This window comes from Plutella xylostella, chromosome 29 (assembly GCF_932276165.1).
Source record: "Plutella xylostella chromosome 29, ilPluXylo3.1, whole genome shotgun sequence".
NCBI classification, from domain to species: Eukaryota; Metazoa; Arthropoda; class Insecta; order Lepidoptera; family Plutellidae; genus Plutella; species Plutella xylostella.
This window is the reverse complement of record NC_064009.1, coordinates 9,662,311-9,682,140: the sequence shown is the minus strand read 5'-3', so window position 1 is coordinate 9,682,140 and position 19,830 is coordinate 9,662,311. Positions and strand designations below refer to the sequence as shown.

The following is a 19,830-nucleotide window of genomic DNA, read 5'->3' as shown; positions in this document are numbered from 1 at the left end:
AGTCCCACGCTGCAAAAGGCTCGCAGAATTTTCCGTTAAGCAAGAGCGTATTTTTTTAAAGAAACAAAAGCCTTATAATTACTGTTCTTGTTTTACCACAATAAATCCAGCCGCGAGAGCCTAGGGGGAACAAAACAGGCAATTTCAGAACAGGTAATTACTTTTTTCTCAGTAATTTTCTCTTTATCTTTTTTGAATACTTATCCTGAATAGGTTTCCTGAGAGCTTGAGCAGGATAAGGTTTCTTAAAGATTTTTTTGAATGACCAACGGAGTACCTACACTTTAGTGGACGCTACTCTGAGCCACTTGTATTTACTAAGATTACTTGTGGTTCAAATTTAACCCGATACGAAATTAAAAAAATCAATAGTCAGCAGTCCTAATTTGAAAGTAAAATGTTTAGAAAGATTGTTTAGGCAGTCCCAATCTATGCATTCTACAAAACATGGATATAATAATAGGATATTACGTCTAGTATTACATAATTATTATAAATTCCAGTCACTGCAGTAATTTATCGATCGATATGCAAACGAAGCGGTTGCTACAATTACAAGATCTAGATATATTATTTTGGCCAAGCCTTTATGATAATGATAATAACTCATTATACTGTCGATAAGATTAATTATTATCCTACAAAATTATTTTCGTTTTTACTTATATTTTTGCACAATGATTAAAACTTAAGTTCAAGCCCAAGTTCAAGAATCGCAAAAGGTTATACACAATCATATTGTTATACTATCCTCTCATTGGGTAAGGCTGGAAGACACACGATTTATAAAACTTGACCACTGAATAAACATTCAATTAAGAGTTTTATCATATTGATTATATATTGAGTTCCTTTATTGGTATCTACTTATCAAAAGAATCAATAAATAATATCACAATTCTGATAAGATACCCGACAACTGTTTATGATAGTAATAGTTTATGTTATAGATTAGCACAGTGCGGTTTGGTGCAAATAAATGTCTGGAAAAGTGTCTGAAGAAAACGGTCTAGGACCCCTGCATTTTCCCAACTTTCACAAACGTGTTCAGAACAAATATGAGGAAATGCAAAAAAGACTGGAGAAAGCTAAATCTATTGACTCATTCTTAATGGTAGATGATGACGAAATAGTCAAAGTTGATAATGAATTCCGAGAAACTGAAAACGACTTGAAAGAGGAAACAGTACACGTTGTTCAAAGACCAATTTCTCGGGAAAGTCTTTTAGTGGAGGAAGCTGAAATTCAAGATGTGTTCTATGAAGACTCATCCTCGCTTAATGCACGGCAGAGGTGTATATCCTTGCAGAATATTAACGAAGCTAGTTACAGTGTGGTGTACAAATCTAAATCAGATACTGTGTTTTTTGCTGACAACTTCAGGAATAATAGTTTAGACTCGTAAGTATATTGTTATCTATTTATTGACATTCTCTTTTATATTATTTAAATAGCTTTTAAGTATAAGTTTTTTTTCTTATCGTATTATTTTCTGATGTGTGTGAGAGCGGTGGTAGCTCAGTCGGGTAAGCGCCCGCTTCTCACGCCAGAGATGCGGGTTCGAATCCCGACGCTGACATGTACCAATGAGTTCTTTTCTGAATTTAAGTACAATGTATACCATCGCTCTTACGGTGAAGGAAAACATCGTGAGGAAACCTGCATATCTAGATTTAGCACATCTAGATATGTGAACCCACCAACCCGCAGTGGACCAACATGGTGGGAAAAATGGTCCAAGCTTAGGAAGGCAGTTTAGACCTTGGGGATATGCACAAAGGTTCCATTCGAGAGAGCCAGGTGCAGGTACTGTTACCCCCACAGAAAATAGAATAGAATAGAAATAGAATTTTCTGATGTGGAAATTTATTTTTTTAACAGTTAAACCACACTTGCATAAATTCTAATTTTCTAATAATCGATACTATTTAAATAATTATATCTTAATCATTTATCATCATCATCATTAGCCAAGAATCGTCTACCACCATAATAATATCATGTACAGTGAACATATCCGAACACATTTTTTACCCCTTTACTGTACGTGTATTTTCTGACTTATTATTTTCATTGTTTGAACAGACTAAATGAGATAGGCAAAGAGAATGCTGAAGTCATTTCCTTATCTCCGGCGCCCGCCACTCCACCTAAAATTTCGATTCGGGATCGCATCGGATCAAGAATAAACGCTGCTAAAGAAAGACGTATGGAAAAGGCAAAAAATGCTGCCATTCAGAAAAAGAAGAAAGAACCTCGACAAGAGAAGGAGAAAATTGAAAAGGTATATAAACTCCTAACGTATTTGCGATACCAATAAGTAGTTATGTTATCTTTGACCGATGTTTCTTTTAACATAAAGACAATATCGAACACAATTGCCATAAAGAAATGGCTTCCAACCAAATTACTTTTATAAGCAGTAACGCATTAAGATTATTAATTTAGTTTTTTTATCAATTAGCAGGTCATCTTAAGCAGCACTACAAAACGTGATGTGATAAAGCTGAAAAGAAATAAAAAAGCGACAGTGACTGTCGCGCTTATAGAGGCTAAAGGATTCAGAGAAACAAGTATAGATTTCAAAAGAAGTTTATCATGTCGCTTCAGGTAACTTGAATTTACTTTCTTTTAAAAGTCACCATGATAAATTAAATTTAATCGTAATAATGCAAATGCAGTATTACTTCAGATAAAGGCGTATGTCATTTCTTGTCTATGAAATTAATTTTGAGTCTAACTGATGTTGTAGTCTTCTTAACTTATGATTATACTTTTCAGACTAGGCTTAGAGAAATATAAATCAAAAGTTGTTAAAAACCACACCCCCGTAGTTAAATGGGGAGAGTTGCTCAATCTCGGTATGTATGATGAACAAGTACTCGAAATTTCTCTCTGGGAAAAAGAAACATACTTGGGAAGGTATGTTGATATTAATATGTGTAATAATAATCTTAATAGCCACATTTCTCTATTAATATTTGTGTTTTGTAATTTTTTCTTTGCTCTGTTTTTGCTATTATAGATGCGATTACGATTTGTCAAAAGTAGAAAAAGAAAAAACACACAAAATTAACATAAAATTAGATGAACTACCGGACATTACAATATTCGTTCTACTTACAATTACGGGCACGACAATCGACGAAAGTATATTTGAAAGTGTTGAAAACATTGACACGATGAAACAAGTTGAAAACATAGCACAGACACACGTAAGTTAAAATAATTTGAGAGAACGATTCAAGAGCATTTGATATTTCAATTGAATATTGAAAAATATCCGATTTCATTGGATTATTTATGGTCATCGCACATAAGACCGTAACGTAAAGGGATTGCCTCTTTTTCTTCTGTTAACCAGTAGCACACGAGCTCGCGAACGCATGGTGTAAGACAATGCAATCACACAAATGCACCTAAGTACTTTATTTTTCTTTTTGGAAGAATTGGCGTACAAATAAGGAGGCCTATAACGAACCCAACAGTGGGCGATAGAAGGCTGATGATGATGATGATGACTTTATTTTTCAGAAATGGTATCACTTTAAAGAGGACTACACTGATGTGGGATGTCTTTCGGTAGTAGTTTACGGCGCAATGGGTCTAGTGAGCAACGAATGCCACTGCATTCTTCAGTTAGACAATGATCGAGTCCAAACTGCAACTGAATATAAGACCAATGAACCACAATGGATGAAAATGTTTACTTTGTAAGTGAAATATGGTTTATGGAAATAATAAGTTGTTTGTGAATGGCTTATAAAAATGGTTAGTTACTTAATAACTTATTTCAGTACAGTTAAAGACGTAACTTCCTTATTAGAAGTCACTGTCCACGATGAAAAGAAAGGAGAAAATATAGGAAGAATATCTATTCCACTGCTTCGCATTAGAAATGGAGAGAAGAAGTGGTATGCGCTAAAGGATAATAGTGAAAGACATAGAGCTAAGGGTGACAATCCAAGAATTTTGATAGAGATGAGTCTGCAATGGAATCTTGTGAGTTATTTTTTTTTTATTTTATTTTTTTATTACATTGGGACTAACATAACACTCTGGCGAAAAGTGGGTGCAGCAATGCACCTCTGCCTACCCCGCAAGGGAGTACATTAGTTCAAGGCGTGAGTGCGTGTTATTTTTACACGGGTTCGTTATCGACGCCCATCGTTTATGCGCGTTTCGTATCACAGAACTGTATTTATGGCGAATCGTCATATGGTGACGTTTATCTACGTCGATAACGAAGTCTTAGATCAGCTGCGGTTACTTTGTGCTTAAAATATTTATTATTCCATAAATGAGACGTCTTATCAGTATTCCTATTATAAGTTTTATCAGTCAGTATTCCTATATATTGGATATTTAATTAGCAATTTTTGTCTTACTTTTATATTTTCAGATCAAATCATCACGCCGTATAATCAATCCAAAAGAACTTCGTTTTCTTGAAGCAGAGGAGAAATTAGACCGTCATGTGTTTCAAAGGAACCTAGCTCGAGCGAAGAAAGTGGTCAGATGGAATATCAGCACCTTTCAACTGATCAAGTAAGGAGTTAACGAAAACTCATTATTATTGTATTGGAAGAGGTTTTTCGATTTCGTACATATCACTGAAATTTTAGAAACGGCTTTATTTATCAATGTAATTGCAACTGTTGCAGAATTCAAACAATGGTCATGATGATATTATGTGTAATATCCTGAAAAACAAAATCCTGATATCAGTAACCGCGGCATAGAAAATGCTTTTAGCATTAAGTCCTCCTGATTGTACATAATTACTTGTGTATATTGTGCAATAAAAACAATTAACCCTAAAAGGAAATTTGATAATATATATTATTTTGTCCTAAATCCTAACTGTATGCATCACAAATTTATCAGAACTACCAAATTCTATTAACCCCATAAGGGGCCGTCCATTAATCACGTGAGGCTCAAAGGGGGGGGGGGGGAGGGGGTATGGAAAACCTCACGAAACATCACGAGGGGGGAGGAGGGGGGGGTCTAGTTAGACATCACGTGTATTAATTTTTTGTCAAAAAGCGCTAGGTATTTCTGAACCGAGATTTTGAACGGCGCAAAAATTTGAACGATTTGTAGTATGAGTAGTATGACCATGATAGAATTTATAGGATTAAAATTTAATTGCAAATACACATAAATGTTTTTCAATTCAAAACGCAATTTTCGTTACTTATCAAAAATTTTTCTAGTCAAAAATAGGCTTTGCATAGACTTCCAAAAAAATACACGTGATCCAGTGGGGGGGAGGGGGGGTTGGTCCCAAACCTCACCAAATATCACCAGGGGAGAGGGGGGGGGGTCAAAAAATGAGAAAAACAACCTCACGTGATTAATGGACGGCCCCTAATATCTTCTGCATAATAATTATAGATAGGTATTTACTACTAACTTTGCTGATTAACACTAAACATTTTTTTCAGAGCTTGCTTCGAATGGGAAGACAAGCGAATGAATTTTATAGCCCTTGTCGTGTGGCTGTTAGGTTGCTGTTTCTTGAAAGTGTGGATGCTGCCACTTTTCTTCTTGATACCATTCGTTTACTATCGCCCACCAAACTTTTACTTCGTAAACTGTAAGTTTTCCTTCATTACATTTCACAAAATGTACAACTTCCACACTCATCCGTTATTCTGCTGATAAATAAAAACAAACTGTTTGGTCATCGGTTGGAAGATTTGGAAGTTAAATACTACTTTTGTAAATATTTTCAGGGCAGTACGAACCGTACCAAGGACATAGATTAGACGAAGAAGACGATGAAAACTCTAAGAATGATAAGGTCAGTAATATAATTTAATAACAAAACTACAAGTAGGAAACATTCTTTTAAGTACGAGTTTAACATCATATTGATTGACTTATTCCTATCGATACTAGAAAAAATATTAACTTTATTTCCCCTATTTATCATGAAAAAAGCCTGCTTATTAGTCAGGTTATCATAAATAAATATAAATATGTGGGGACATCTCACACACGGCCATCCGACCCCAAGCTAGGCAGAACCTTATGGGTATCGGACAACTGATATATCTAGACAAATACATAGATAGATACATACTAAATATACCTAAATATCAACACCCAAGACCCGAGTACAAATATCTGTCTTTAAACAAAAATATCTGCCCCAGCCGGGAATCGAACCCGGGACCTTCGGCCTAGCAGTCTGGGTCACTAACCACCTCACCACTCAGCCGCCATAAATTATTACCGTTAAGCATTCAACTTTTAAGGAAGATATTTAAAGAGGAAGACTACATTAATAAACAGTTTGATCGTACAAACAATTTTATGGTGCTTCATTTTATGTTTCAGGAACAGAAAACTTCTCTGAGACAGAAGATTTACTCCTTCCAGGAAATGCTGCAGTCAGTGCAGTCCTTTATCGGAGATATCGCGTGTTTCGGCGAACAAGTCAAGAAGTAAGCAACCTATAAAGTTTGATAAATAGTTAATTAAAATAAAGGTCAAAAGACTCTTGTGTCTCAGATTCTTACTAGATTGATAAGTGTAAACGCCAAGTTTAATCAAATTTGGTATTACCTAATATTTCACTATTTGACATTTGCACTTGTCAATTAAGTATCTGAGACAAAAAAATGGGACCACCCCGGAAGTGAAACCAATACATCAAAAAAAGAATTATCAAAATCGATCCATAAATGACTGAGTAATCGATGAACATACATAAAAAAATACATACAAACGAATTGAGAACCTCCTCCTTTTTTCGAAGTCTGTTAATAATAGAATTTTATTAAGTTTAATTACACTCACGAGCAATGAATAAGTTACATCTGCCACTGACGTTCTAGTTCAGTCTAATAATCTTTCCACTTTCTAATGCTTACCTGACAAGAGTGAAAACCTTTCTACCCTCGTATCAACTATATTATGTCACCACTTACTTATTTTAACTGATCTGTACCTTGTTTTTTCAGCCTGTTCAATTTCACGGTGCCTTATCTGAGCTACTTAGCAATATTTCTGCTATTGGTGATCGCCCTGGTGCTCTACCTTGTACCAATTGAGTACATTCTGATGGCGTGGAGTAAGTCTCACATTATTTTTTACCCAAGTCTTATTTAAAAATAGGTAAATAGCCGTATTAGATTAAAAAGCTTAGATTAAAAATATACGAACAAGATATAAATATATAAATATAAATATGTGGGGACATCTCACACACGGCCATCCGACCCCAAGCTAGGCAGAACCTGTGTTATGGGTGTCGGACAGCTGATATATCTACACAAATACATACATAGATAGATACTAAATATAAATATCAACCCGAGTACAAATATCTGTCTTTAAACAAATATCTGCCCCAGCCGGGAATCGAACCCGGGACCTTCGGCTCAGTAGTCAGGGTCACTAACCACTACGCCATTCGGTCGTCAAATGATGGAGGACGGAGGGAGCTTTGTTTGTGTATGTGACACACAATCTTGTTCGTATATTGTTAATCTAAGGGTTCATGAAAGAAGCATCCTTGAGTGACGTATGAAATAAAGGGGTTGTTCAGAAGGTCATAGCGTATAACATTCTATTTATTCTCATGAGAATAAAATTCGACTCCCTAAAAATTTACAGCAATAAGGTTTTCTGAAGAAACCGCACTCCATATTTTTTATGAAATACATGTTTTCCTTTTCTTCAGGCATCCGCAAGTATACACGAAAAATTCTGCAGCCACATAGGGAACCAAACAATGAAGTGTTGGATCTAATCTCCCGCGTCCCGCATGACGATGTTTTGGTAAGATCCTATCAAAATCCGTTCAAATATTGTCAACAAAATATACTTACACTTACTCTCATGCTTGCTATGACTTCTGGGTTAGGCACAAGCAAGAGGATTAAATTAAGTAAACATTTAAAACATTATTAAATAAAAAACGTTGCTTTCCACGTAGTGTTTATCTGAAAGAATAACAGTCTAATTAATATACATATTTAAGGGTGTTCTGCTAATGCTTTCACCACCTTCATTATTTTTTAATTACCTACTTATATTTTTTCAGCTGAAGTGCCAGGAGTTGGCTCTTGAAAAATCAGAAGAAATAATAATTTAATTTCGAGTGCGTCATTAATTAGCTGTTAAGAGTTTCGTTTGATCTGCTTTTATTATTTTACTAATTAGTTCTTTTTTGTACTTTGTTAATTAAACCATTTCCTTATTTAAATCACTAAACTTGATGTTTTATTGACATATTCGGAAATGCAACTAGATCTCCGTTCAATCCAGAAGTAACATAATACACTCGCGAACAATGAAATAGGTCCAGTAACATATCACCAAATTACTTCTAAACTGAAAAGGCTATCTTCGTGAAGCCGGCTGGAATATTGAAGTACCTATATTTTAACAGAATATTACCAACTAAAAACGTAAATGTTGTGTTCAAAATTTAACTTCAATATTTTGAAAAAATTGGGGCTATTTGGTTAGGAATTTTTCATTGGTCGTGAGTGTATATCATCCACCGATCAGTGAACTTCTGCTAGACATAGCCCATTAATTACCACAATACCAACATCTTAATTATCATTTAGGACATGGGAAGTAAATTTTCAGGCTCCATCGATCGCCCAGTAGAACTATTAATCTTGATTGATGACTGTCTGTTTATTAGTGGCTGCCAATACGCCGCCGCTGCGTGTAATTTGCGACCAATGTTAACAAGGGAACGATCCGTCTTACCGATGCAACCATGCTTAGTACTTGTCCGCTGGGCTAACAATTAGTTCCACATAATGTATAATGTAATAGCTGTTCCCGCGCGCTTCGCTTCGCCTTAAAAAGTTTTCCCGTGGGAATTCCGGGATAAAAAGTAGCCTATGTTTTTTCCCAGGGTCTAGACCGTATGTATACCAAATTTCATTCAAATCCGTTCAGTAGTTTTGGCGTGAAAGAGTAACAGACAGACAGACAGACAGACAGACACAGTTACTTTCGCATTTATAATATTAGTTAGGATTTATAAGGTACCTACATGCTATTGTGTGCTAAGGGTAATACACTCGCGAGCAATTAAAAAGTTCCAATAACAATTGATGACACCTTCTATAATATTGAAGTACTTTACAGCGCATCAGATGTTCAAATTTTCAATGAAATGTTTACAAAAATAGGGTTTATTTGGCGTCGACATTTTGTTAGTGGAACTTTTTCATTGCGCGTGAGTGTAATAATATGGGGTTTGTGTTATTTGTATTCAATTTTGGTTGATTTGGGACAGTCGTTTTTGTCAACAGTAAAGTTAATTAGAGTTATTATAAGTCTTAGTTTAAATTACACTAATAGGTAAAACTAGGACAAGGTGGTAAACAATGTAGTAATTTAAATAGTTTTATTGAATCTAACATAAAAGAAGTAATAGTTTCGATTAAATTCAACATTATATGCAAGGTCGTGCAGCCGACCACACCGGTCTCTTCATCAAGGATAATTTACTTTATATACAATATATTAATCATAAAATTAATCACAGACTTAGAATTACGAAATCACAGTGCGAATCAAACGACTATATCTTTGCCGAGCCGCTCAATCTCGTTCGCGAAGTACACCATATCTTTGTGATCTAGAGCAGAATTCTGGAATACGATGCGGAAAAAGTTGACCAAGTCCCCTTGAGGTTGATACGTGACCATCATGCTTCCTTCCTTGATCATTCGCTCTTTTATTTTAGGGGCAACCTTGTGCAGTCTTTCTTTGTAGTCCGGTTCACTTTCACAACCTCGCAGACTGGTCGGAACATACCAGAACATGATATTAGTGCATTCAGGCTTTTCCAGAACCAGTTTGAATCCTTCCCTATGTTTAATATGGCTGGTGAAGAATTGCGCGTTCTCAAACAGGCGGTCGATATGTTTCTCGAAGCCGTCTGTGCCCTTAGCTTTCCACATGAACCAGAACTTAAGGACGTCGGCTCTGCGGCCACACTGGATGTGTTTGTCGCCGGTGTCGTACTCTGTGTCATAGAACTTGTCCTTCTGGAAGAGGTACTGCGCCTCGGCGGAGTGCGCGGAGGTGAGGACGCGGGGGTGGCGGGTGAGGAAGGTGGAGCACTGCTGCGGAGCCGCCAGCAGCTTGTGAGGGTTCCAGGTCACTGAGTCCGCGCTGACATAGGAGAGAAACATGGTGTTTATCATAAGGCTAAGTACAGTATAAGGCGGAGAAATCTGAACCTTCTCAGAAGCATTGTTACTATGAGAGGGGGGTCAGGTTTCTCTGCACATGACCGTACCTATGTATTGTCGTACTAATATTATAACTGTGACTTTAAAAGTATGGGTGGATGGGTATTTGTTACGTGTAAGAGTAATTACACGGAAAAAAATGCTGAAATTTGGTATGTAAGAAGCTATAACACTCTGGATTAACACATTAGTAACTTTATATCCAGAGATTGAGCGAAACTGCTAGTAACAAATAGCAATATTAGTAATTAATCAATTCTGAATGAGAGTTAATAAATTGATTCAATTGAATATTCAATTAGGATTCAGATGATTAAAACCATAAGGTCAATTATACTCACAGTTCGATCCCATTGAGAAGATGTCTGTGCTGTCGCGACATCAAGGCCCCGCCCCCCCACGCCGCGTCCACGTGTAGCCAGAGGTTGTACTTCTTGCACAACGCAGATATCGGCCTCAGAGGATCAAACGCACCGTAAACTGTCGTACCAGCTGTGGCCGTCACCAGAAACGGAGTCGCACCGTCTTCGATCGCGTCGATTATCTTCGATTCCAAATCTTGCACGTCCATTTTTCCCAAAGCGTCCGCTTTCACCAACTTGCAGTTGTCAGTCCCGATGCCCATGAAAGTTGCTAGTTTCTTAGTGGAGTAGTGAGCTAGTTCGGAAGTGAACAGGGTCAACTTCGGCACGGCGTAGACTCCTTTGCTCTGCAAAACAATTTGCCCTAATTAATTTAAAAGTTGCACTCCCGAAACTAATTATGCTACCCTGGAATCTGCGATCGTGCTCTTTTGTAGGGTCAAAGCTGTAATAAAACTTTTCATGAAATGTATTTCAAATCTAGTGTATTAAGAACAGTACTTTTACCTCATACTCTACCTACATACGTCTATAGCTGGATAGAGAGTAATAGCAACCATAACAACACTCTTCTGACTTCCTCATCCAGCCACTACCGACCATTTATCGTAGTTAGTTAGTCCAGCAGTATCGGTTTCTATTTTCAAAAACTACTTAATTTCTAAAACAGAAATCCACACACACTGTGACTGTGAATCGAAAACTTCAAATGCCACAAACATTTCGAAAATTCTAATTCGGACTGGCCACTAAGAAAATAGAAACAAAACCTTTTTATTTCTTTATCAGCCAAGGTTTAGATCGGGTGTAGATTGCACGCGAGCGCTCTTCGCCTTGTATCGGGGTGAAGGTAACGACCGCTTCCTACCATGCAGTCTTTATCTATTCTATCAACCTCTTTGTTGCATCCAAGCCTAAGCCAGATTATCTATGACTGCCGGTTACATTTTAATTTGATACGATTTTTGACGAAGCAAGGTCTTCAAGCAAACCTGATTTACAATCGATGTTGGTAAGCCTTTTACGAGAATAATGTTATTTATTTGGTTTTATGTTGCGGATTAATTAAACGATTAAATGAATCATGAGTTCATTGACTCTGAGGTACCTACCTAAAAGTAAGTATAATTTAATTGCTGTCTTACGGAAAATATGTTTGTTTACAATGTTTCACATAATATTTTGTTTCATAATTATTCACAAAACACCTCTGAAAATTATGTATTCTTTTCCTTTTTTTGTTTGAATAATATTTTTTTATATTATTTGCAAATGTATTCTTTAGGTAAGTATTAAGCGACTTCATTAGTTTGTACACTTCACCATATTAAGAATTTACACACAAAAAGATTACTTGGTGAGAATTTTCAGTCATTAAGGACGAAGATGGACACTGTTTCAGTAGAAATTGAGGTTAAGGCTACAGGCCTTCCTTAAGCCAATTATTAACCATTCTACCGAGCAAACGACAATTAAGCTTAATGACTCGCTATTTACTTAATTATTTATCTAACACGTAGATCATTATTTTTTATGTTAAAATGTGTTGACAAATACACTTTCGATTTCAAATTTGTACCTAAACGATCTTGCCAAAGTACAATACTTGCCTATGTTGAATATGACTATGAGGGAAGTACTATAGATACCAGAGTTAAATAACAAATATTATAAATGTGTTGTTTAACTAGGTACTATATTAATTTGATCATAAATGTGCTTTTGAATGCAAAATGAAAAAGCTCGTCCTCAGCAACAAATCCTCGTACCAACAAATAAATTAATAACGTAAGAAAAAATATCGTTATTTACATTAAACGTAGGTATTAATTAATTTAAGAACGTATTAAAGTTTCACGTATTTAAGAAGGTACTTAAGTACAGTTTGTACTTCTAAAATCAATACAGGTAATAAATCATTAAAGCTAACTTACCTTAGTCTCTGGATAAAAGAAGAACCGTGCACAACTGATAGCGTATCCATTGGCTATGGACCCTCCAGGGCAGAATATCCCATCGCCGTCCCCGTTCGACCAGCCGACGAATTTCCTCATCTCCCTCAGGACTTCCTCTTCCATCAGCGTGAAGACTGGAGCCACTTCGAAGGTGTACACACTAGGGTTCAACGCGTCGGTCAGCCATTGTGCTACCAGGCCATACGGGTCTACCGCCGAGAATAGCTGGTTCACGAAGTATGGATGAGCGGTGTTGACTGAGTAACGGGCTACCTGAAATTATTGGTAGATAATTATAATGTTTTTTACAGTGTGCTGATTGTGGTAATGCATGGTATTGACTGTTTATATGATGGAGTTTGTGCCTGAAAGACATTGAAGGATTTTGGAGGCAAATTAGAACCTTTTGGTAATTATGAAGGATTGGGTGTCAAGTTGGTGAATCTGATATGCAAATGCAACAGTGCACTGATTGGGTATTCTATTGGAACGTAGAAAATGCCAATTACTCCAATAATTGAGGAAAACTTATTCATACAGCATAATTTAAAATGTGTAAAAGTTGAATCATAGTTATACAAATACAGTAGAGCACTTCAAACACTTAAATCACGGGAATCCCACCAGACCCAACCAACCAGTCACCAGGAAAACACTTCCTAAAACAAAGCAACTCAAACTCACATCAGCCATAATTTTCAGTAACTCCTCATGAGTGACCGGACTGTCTCTGGGCTGGAGATCTATCGCCTTCTTGATCTCATCAGGGGTTGCCCATTCCACCACCTTAGAAGTCCTATTGGCGCGGGCGAACACCACCCTTTCTACCAGTAGATCAGCGGCGCGACGGATGAAATCTTCGTGCTTCGATCTCTCCGCTATGCTCTGGTACATCTCTTGCTCTCTCTCCTTCGTCTCTACTAGGAGAGTAGAATCGGCCGGCATTCTCACTGCTAACTGTTTCGTGCGAAAAGTAAACAGTCGACGGCCGCCGAGCCCGCGCACGCAATAAGCGGCCAGCCTGCCCGTAACCTTCTTAAATACTCATTGCCATCTATTTATTAAGGTAGCAAATTGGCGATTTATTGAACGTAAACAAACGTGCAGGAGCTAATCTAACGGGTACGGACAACATAGCAAGTTTTGGTAGGGACATGCTGATGCAACTGCATTTTTTTTTAACCTTTCTCTGATTAAGGGGTATATATTTACATTGAGACATTATACTTCAGCTATGGATAGAATTAGAGTGCGATTAGGTATATCGATAGAGACTATCCATTTTTGTCGATGTTTGGTAGGTATTGTAATGTTGACCAAATTTTAAGACATCAAGTACCATCTGATATGCCCACATTAATTCATTATGGTACCGAATCAACAAACGAACTTTGGGCCAACATTTAATTTACATTGCATGTGTTTTAGTTTATAATTAATAGATACTTAATACACTCAATAAGAGAAGTCTATAAACTGTTTTGAATTCTAAAACCCCCCCGACCACCTATTACTTAATACCTTGTACACCAAGGTTAGTCGCAGTTATAAAATTGATATAAGTTTGTAAAGTTAGGGTCACAATTACAAAACTCATTTCGGAAGCAGAAACCAATTCTCGGGCAAACTACTTTTACTTCGGTTGAAATATATGGCTGCTGGCGCCAACATGTCTGACGGAATTCTGTAGCAGAGTTGAAACCTTATCGCATTAACATCACATTCGTTTTCATACAAGTTGTAGGAACGTTGATAAGTAAGACAGGGTACAGATTGAAAAATTATCGAAAAATAGAAGCTGCTGGGGTCTAATAATAAGGAGCAATCGATTTTAATTTTAACTTAATTAAGTGTACGGAAGTTAATTTTCAAAAGTGACGTGTATTACCGGTGTTAAGTGCAGCATAAAACTAGTTTTCTATTTTTACGTAGGCATAAACCTTAAGATTATTTTCGAAACTGTGCATCTGGTTCGACAAGATTTTATCACGAAACTGTTTAATGAAACGGAAGCAATGCTCAGTCGAATGTTCAGGAAAACATCGACTTATTTTCAGTTTAATATGATATTAGTTAAATACTTAGATTATGTATGTAGCGTATGTAATAGATTGTATGGGGGCAGGGGCCATCATAGAGTATGAAGGAAGACTGGTGGTACACGCAAGTCAGCGTCGACCATGGATCATGTGGCTTACCTTACCAAAGACGCATTATTTTTATATGAGTTTGATATTTGAGGAAGGTAAAAGTCAATTTCTATTGGTACAACAACTTGGGCTTTTGGCTGATAGGTACGTGGGCGGATTTAATAGATCACCGTTCTGGTAGGTATGTAGGTAGGTACCTTAACTACCTATAATTAGGATTATCAAGGCCATAACTATCTGTATCGTGTCGTGGTCAAGGGTTCATGATGAAAACTGTCTTCTATATTACATAATACTCAACTTTCAGGACACACAATCTGTGCTTTGCCATCAAAAGTTTTAGCCTGAGATTTCCGGGATAAAAAATATAATAATACTTTACTAATATGCATTTAAGTAGGTATATCAATTATCTCCCTCCAGCTTCCAAAGCTCCAAACTATCATCACGCAATAAACCATGCCAACAATCGCTCCATTCTTAGTAGATCTGACTTCAAAGAAACACATTCTGGGGTAGGGTACTCAGTAGGTACTCAGGGTAGGAAACAATTAACACACCTATAGTGAATGCATACGTTGCTGCGCGGCTGAGTTTTTTCTTCTTGCAACTTAATTCTTTAGTGTCGATGTAACACAAATTAATTATACCTGCGTGAAGTTAGCAGCCTAAAGTTAGCAGCCTTTGAATAGCCGACCAAATTAAGATGTTCACTTCAGTCATTGCATACTTTATCCATTACAACACGTAGAAAGCCCCAAAAACATTGGAATAACAATGCTAGGTATTCATATAAACACTATAATATTTTCTAAAATAAATAAATACTAAAAAATACGAAGTTTACTTACTGATGCCCTTCTTGGTTAATGGATATTTTGTATGGGGGCACTAAGATGCCATAGACCTGCCAGCATCTCACCTGGTTTATTATGTGTGTTGACTCATTAGAAAACACTGACAGAAGTTTCATCAACATTGAAACGGTATAGCAGGTGTCCAGGAGCCACTTTCTGACAGATTTTGGGTAAAAATTCACAATATTTCACGAATATTGAAGTTTGCAGGTGGAACCTGAAGGAATTCAGCTTCAAATGATAGTTCATATGAAAGGTATTATTTATACCTAGAAACTGTTTTCAGCAATTTCAGATTAAATGACTTTTGGTGAATATTCAAGGGGAAGATCAGAAAATAAAAGTTAGCAGCCCAAGATTACCATTTTGTATGGGGGCACCAAGATGCCATAGACCTGCCAGCATCTCACCTGGTTTATAATGTGTGTTGACTCATTATAAAACACTGACAGAAGTTTCATCAACATTGAAACGGTATAGCAGGTGACCAGGAGCCAGTTTCTGACAGATTTTGCGTAAAAATTCACAATATTTCACGAATAATCAAGTTTGCAGGTGGAACCTGAAGAAAATCAGCTGCAAATTATAGTTCATATGAAAGGTATTATTAATACCTAGAAACGGTTTTCAGCAATTTCAGATTAAATGACTTTTGGTGAATATTCAAGGGGAACATCAGAAAATAAAAGTTAGCAGCCCAAGATTACCATTTTGTATGGGGGCACCAAGATGCCATAGACCTGCCAGCATCTCACCTGGTTTATTATGTGTCTTGACTCATTAGAAAACACTGACAGAAGTTTCATCAACATTGAAACGGTATAGCAGGTGTCCAGGAGCCACTTTCTGACAGATTTTTGGTAAAAATTCACAATATTTCACGAATATTCAAGTTTGCAGGTGGAACCTGAAGGAATTCAGCTGCAAATGATAGTTCATATGAAAGATATTATTTATACCTAGAAACGGTTTTCAGCAATTTCAGATTAAATGACTTTTGGTGAATATTCAAGGGGAAGATCAGAAAATAAAAGTTAGCAGCCCAAGATTACCATTTTGTATGGGGGCACCAAGATGCCATAGACCTGCCAGCATCTCACCTGGTTTATAATGTGTGTTGACTCATTATAAAACACTGACAGAAGTTTCATCAACATTGAAACGGTATAGCAGGTGACCAGGAGCCAGTTTCTGACAGATTTTGCGTAAAAATTCACAATATTTCACGAATAATCAAGTTTGCAGGTGGAACCTGAAGAAAATCAGCTGCAAATTATAGTTCATATGAAAGGTATTATTAATACCTAGAAACGGTTTTCAGCAATTTCAGATTAAATGACTTTTGGTGAATATTCAAGGGGAACATCAGAAAATAAAAGTTAGCAGCCCAAGATTACCATTTTGTATGGGGGCACCAAGATGCCATAGACCTGCCAGCATCTCACCTGGTTTATTATGTGTGATGACTCATTATAAAACACTGACTGAAGTTTCATCAACATTGAAACGGTATAGCAGGTGTCCAGCAGCCACTTTCTGACAGATTTTGGGTAAAAATTGACAATGTTTCACGAATATTCAAGTTTGCAGGTGGAACCTGAAGGAATTCAGCTGCAAATGATAGTTCATATGAAAGATATTATTTATACCTAGAAACGGTTTTCAGCAATTTCAGATTAAATGACTTTTGGTGAATATTCAAGGGGAACATCAGAAAATAAAAGTTAGCAGCCCAAGATTACCATTTTGTATGGGGGCACCAAGATGCCATAGACCTGCCAGCATCTCACCTGGTTTATTATGTGTGATGACTCATTATAAAACACTGACAGAAGTTTCATCAACATTGAAACGGTATAGCAGGTGTCCAGCAGCCACTTTCTGACAGATTTTGGGTAAAAATTGACAATGTTTCACGAATATTCAAGTTTGCAGGTGGAACCTGAAGGAATTCAGCTGCAAATGATAGTTCATATGAAAGATATTATTTATACCTAGAAACGGTTTTCAGCAAATTCAGATTAAATGACTTTTGGTGAATATTCAAGGGGAACATCAGAAAATAAAAGTTAGCAGCCCAAGATTACCATTTTGTATGGGGGCACCAAGATGCCATAGACCTGCCAGCATCTCACCTGGTTTATTATGTGTCTTGACTCATTAGAAAACACTGACAGAAGTTTCATCAACATTGAAACGGTATAGCAGGTGTCCAGGAGCCACTTTCTGACAGATTTTTGGTAAAAATTCACAATATTTCACGAATATTCAAGTTTGCAGGTGGAACCTGAAGGAATTCAGCTTCAAATGATAGTTCATATGAAAGGTATTATTTATACCTAGAAACGGTTTTCAGCAATTTCAGATTAAATGACTTTTGGTGAATATTCAAGGGGAAGATCAGAAAATAAAAGTTAGCAGCCCAAGATTACCATTTTGTATGGGGGCACCAAGATGCCATAGACCTGCCAGCATCTCACCTAGTTTATAATGTGTGTTGACTCATTAAAAAACACTGACAGAAGTTTCATCAACATTGAAACGGTATAGCAGGTGTCCAGGAGCCGATTTCTGACAGATTTTGGGTAAAAAATCACAATATTTCACGAATAATCAAGTTTGCAGGTGGAACATGAAGGAAATCAGCTGCAAATGATAGTTAATATAAAAGGTATTATTTATACCTAGAAACGGTTTTCAGCAATTTCAGATTAAATGACTTTTGGTGAATATTCAAGGGGAACATCAGAAAATAAAAGTTAGCAGCCCAAGATTACCATTTTGTATGGGGGCACCAAGATGCCATAGACCTGCCAGCATCTCACCTGGTTTATTATGTGTGTTGACTCATTATAAAACACTGACAGAAGTTTCATCAACATTGAAACGGTATAGCAGGTGTCCAGGAGCCACTTTCTAACAGATTTTAAGTGAAAAATTGACAATATTTCACGAATATTCAAGTTTGCAGGTGGAAACTGAAGGAATTCAGCTGCAAATGATATTCATATGAAAGATATTATTTATACCTAGAAACGGTTTTCAGCAATTTCAGATTAAATGACTTTTGGTGAATATTCAAGGGGAAGATCAGAAAATAAAAGTTAGCAGCCCAAGATTACCATTTTGTATGGGGGCACCAAGATGCCATAGACCTGCCAGCATCTCACCTGGTTTATAATGTGTGTTGACTCATTAGAAAACACTGACAGAAGTTTCATCAACATTGAAACGGTATAGCAGGTGTCCAGGAGCCACTTTCTGACAGATTTTGGGTAAAAATTGACAATATTTCACGAATATTCAAGTTTGCAGGTGGAACCTGAAGGAATTCAGCTGCAAATGATAGTTCATATGAAAGATATTATTTATACCTAGAAACGGTTTTCAGCAATTTCAGATTAAATGACTTTTGGTGAATATTCAAGGGGAAGATCAGAAAATAAAAGTTAGCAGCCCAAGATTACCATTTTGTATGGGGGCACCAAGATGCCATAGACCTGCCAGCATCTCACCTAGTTTATAATGTGTGTTGACTCATTAGAAAACACTGACAGAAGTTTCATCAACATTGAAACGGTATAGCAGGTGTCCAGGAGCCACTTTCTGACAAATTTTGGGTAAAAATTCACAATATTTCACGAATATTCAAGTTTGCAGGTGGAACCTGAAGGAATTTAGCTGCAATTGATAGTTCATATAGAAGGTATTATTAATACCTAGAAACGGTTTTCAGCAATTTCAGATTAAATGACTTTTGGTGAATATTCAAGGGGAAGATCAGAAAATAAAAGTTAGCAGCCCAAGATTGACATTTTGTATGGGGGCACCAAGATGCCATAGACCTGCCAGCATCTCACCTGGTTTATTATGTGTGTTGACTCATTATAAAACACTGACAGAAGTTTCATCAACATTGAAACGGTATAGCAGGTGTCCAGGAGCCGATTTCTGACAGATTTTGGGTAAAAAATCACAATATTTCACGAATAATCTTGTTTGCCGGTGGAACCTGAAGGAGTCACGAGTCACGACCCATTACGTCCCCACTGCTAGGGCACGGGTCTCCTTCCAATGAAGGCATCTTGGTGCCCCCATACAAAATGGTAATCTTGGGCTGCTAACTTTTATTTTCTGATGTTCCCCTTGAATATTCACCAAAAGTCATTTAATCTGAATTTGCTGAAAACCGTTTCTAGGTATAAATAATATCTTTCATATGAACTATCATTTGCAGCTGAATTCCTTCAGGTTCCACCTGCAAA

The 19,830-nt window shown here is 36.8% G+C and overlaps 2 protein-coding genes across 3 annotated transcripts; one reads left to right on the top strand and one right to left on the bottom strand.

Moving 5' to 3' along the window:
- Positions 1 to 925: 925 nt before the first annotated feature.
- On the top strand, positions 926 to 8,229 carry LOC105398496 (multiple C2 and transmembrane domain-containing protein). Of its 2 annotated transcripts, none has more exons than XM_011570614.3 (14): positions 926 to 1,401; positions 2,086 to 2,284; positions 2,468 to 2,610; positions 2,782 to 2,922; positions 3,026 to 3,215; positions 3,535 to 3,713; positions 3,798 to 4,002; positions 4,403 to 4,548; positions 5,451 to 5,602; positions 5,742 to 5,809; positions 6,349 to 6,455; positions 6,975 to 7,084; positions 7,697 to 7,794; positions 8,060 to 8,229. In XM_011570614.3, exons 1-14 carry the CDS (start codon positions 980 to 982, stop codon positions 8,108 to 8,110), a joined length of 2,211 nt encoding a protein of 736 aa, XP_011568916.3. In that variant the 5' UTR covers positions 926 to 979; the 3' UTR covers positions 8,111 to 8,229. The 2 variants fall into 2 exon arrangements, with proteins under 2 accessions (XP_011568916.3, XP_011568915.3); XM_011570613.3 differs by having other exon boundaries at positions 2,465 to 2,610.
- A 1,145-nt stretch (positions 8,230 to 9,374) lies between these two features.
- LOC105398497 (cysteine sulfinic acid decarboxylase) lies at positions 9,375 to 13,594 on the bottom strand. Its single transcript, XM_011570616.3, has 4 exons — positions 13,243 to 13,594; positions 12,538 to 12,831; positions 10,583 to 10,950; positions 9,375 to 10,161 (listed from the first exon to the last, which is right to left on the bottom strand). The coding sequence occupies exons 1-4, from the start codon at positions 13,501 to 13,503 to the stop codon at positions 9,558 to 9,560; spliced, it is 1,527 nt and encodes a 508-aa protein (XP_011568918.3). The 5' UTR covers positions 13,504 to 13,594; the 3' UTR covers positions 9,375 to 9,557.
- Between the last annotated feature and the right edge of the window lie 6,236 nt (positions 13,595 to 19,830).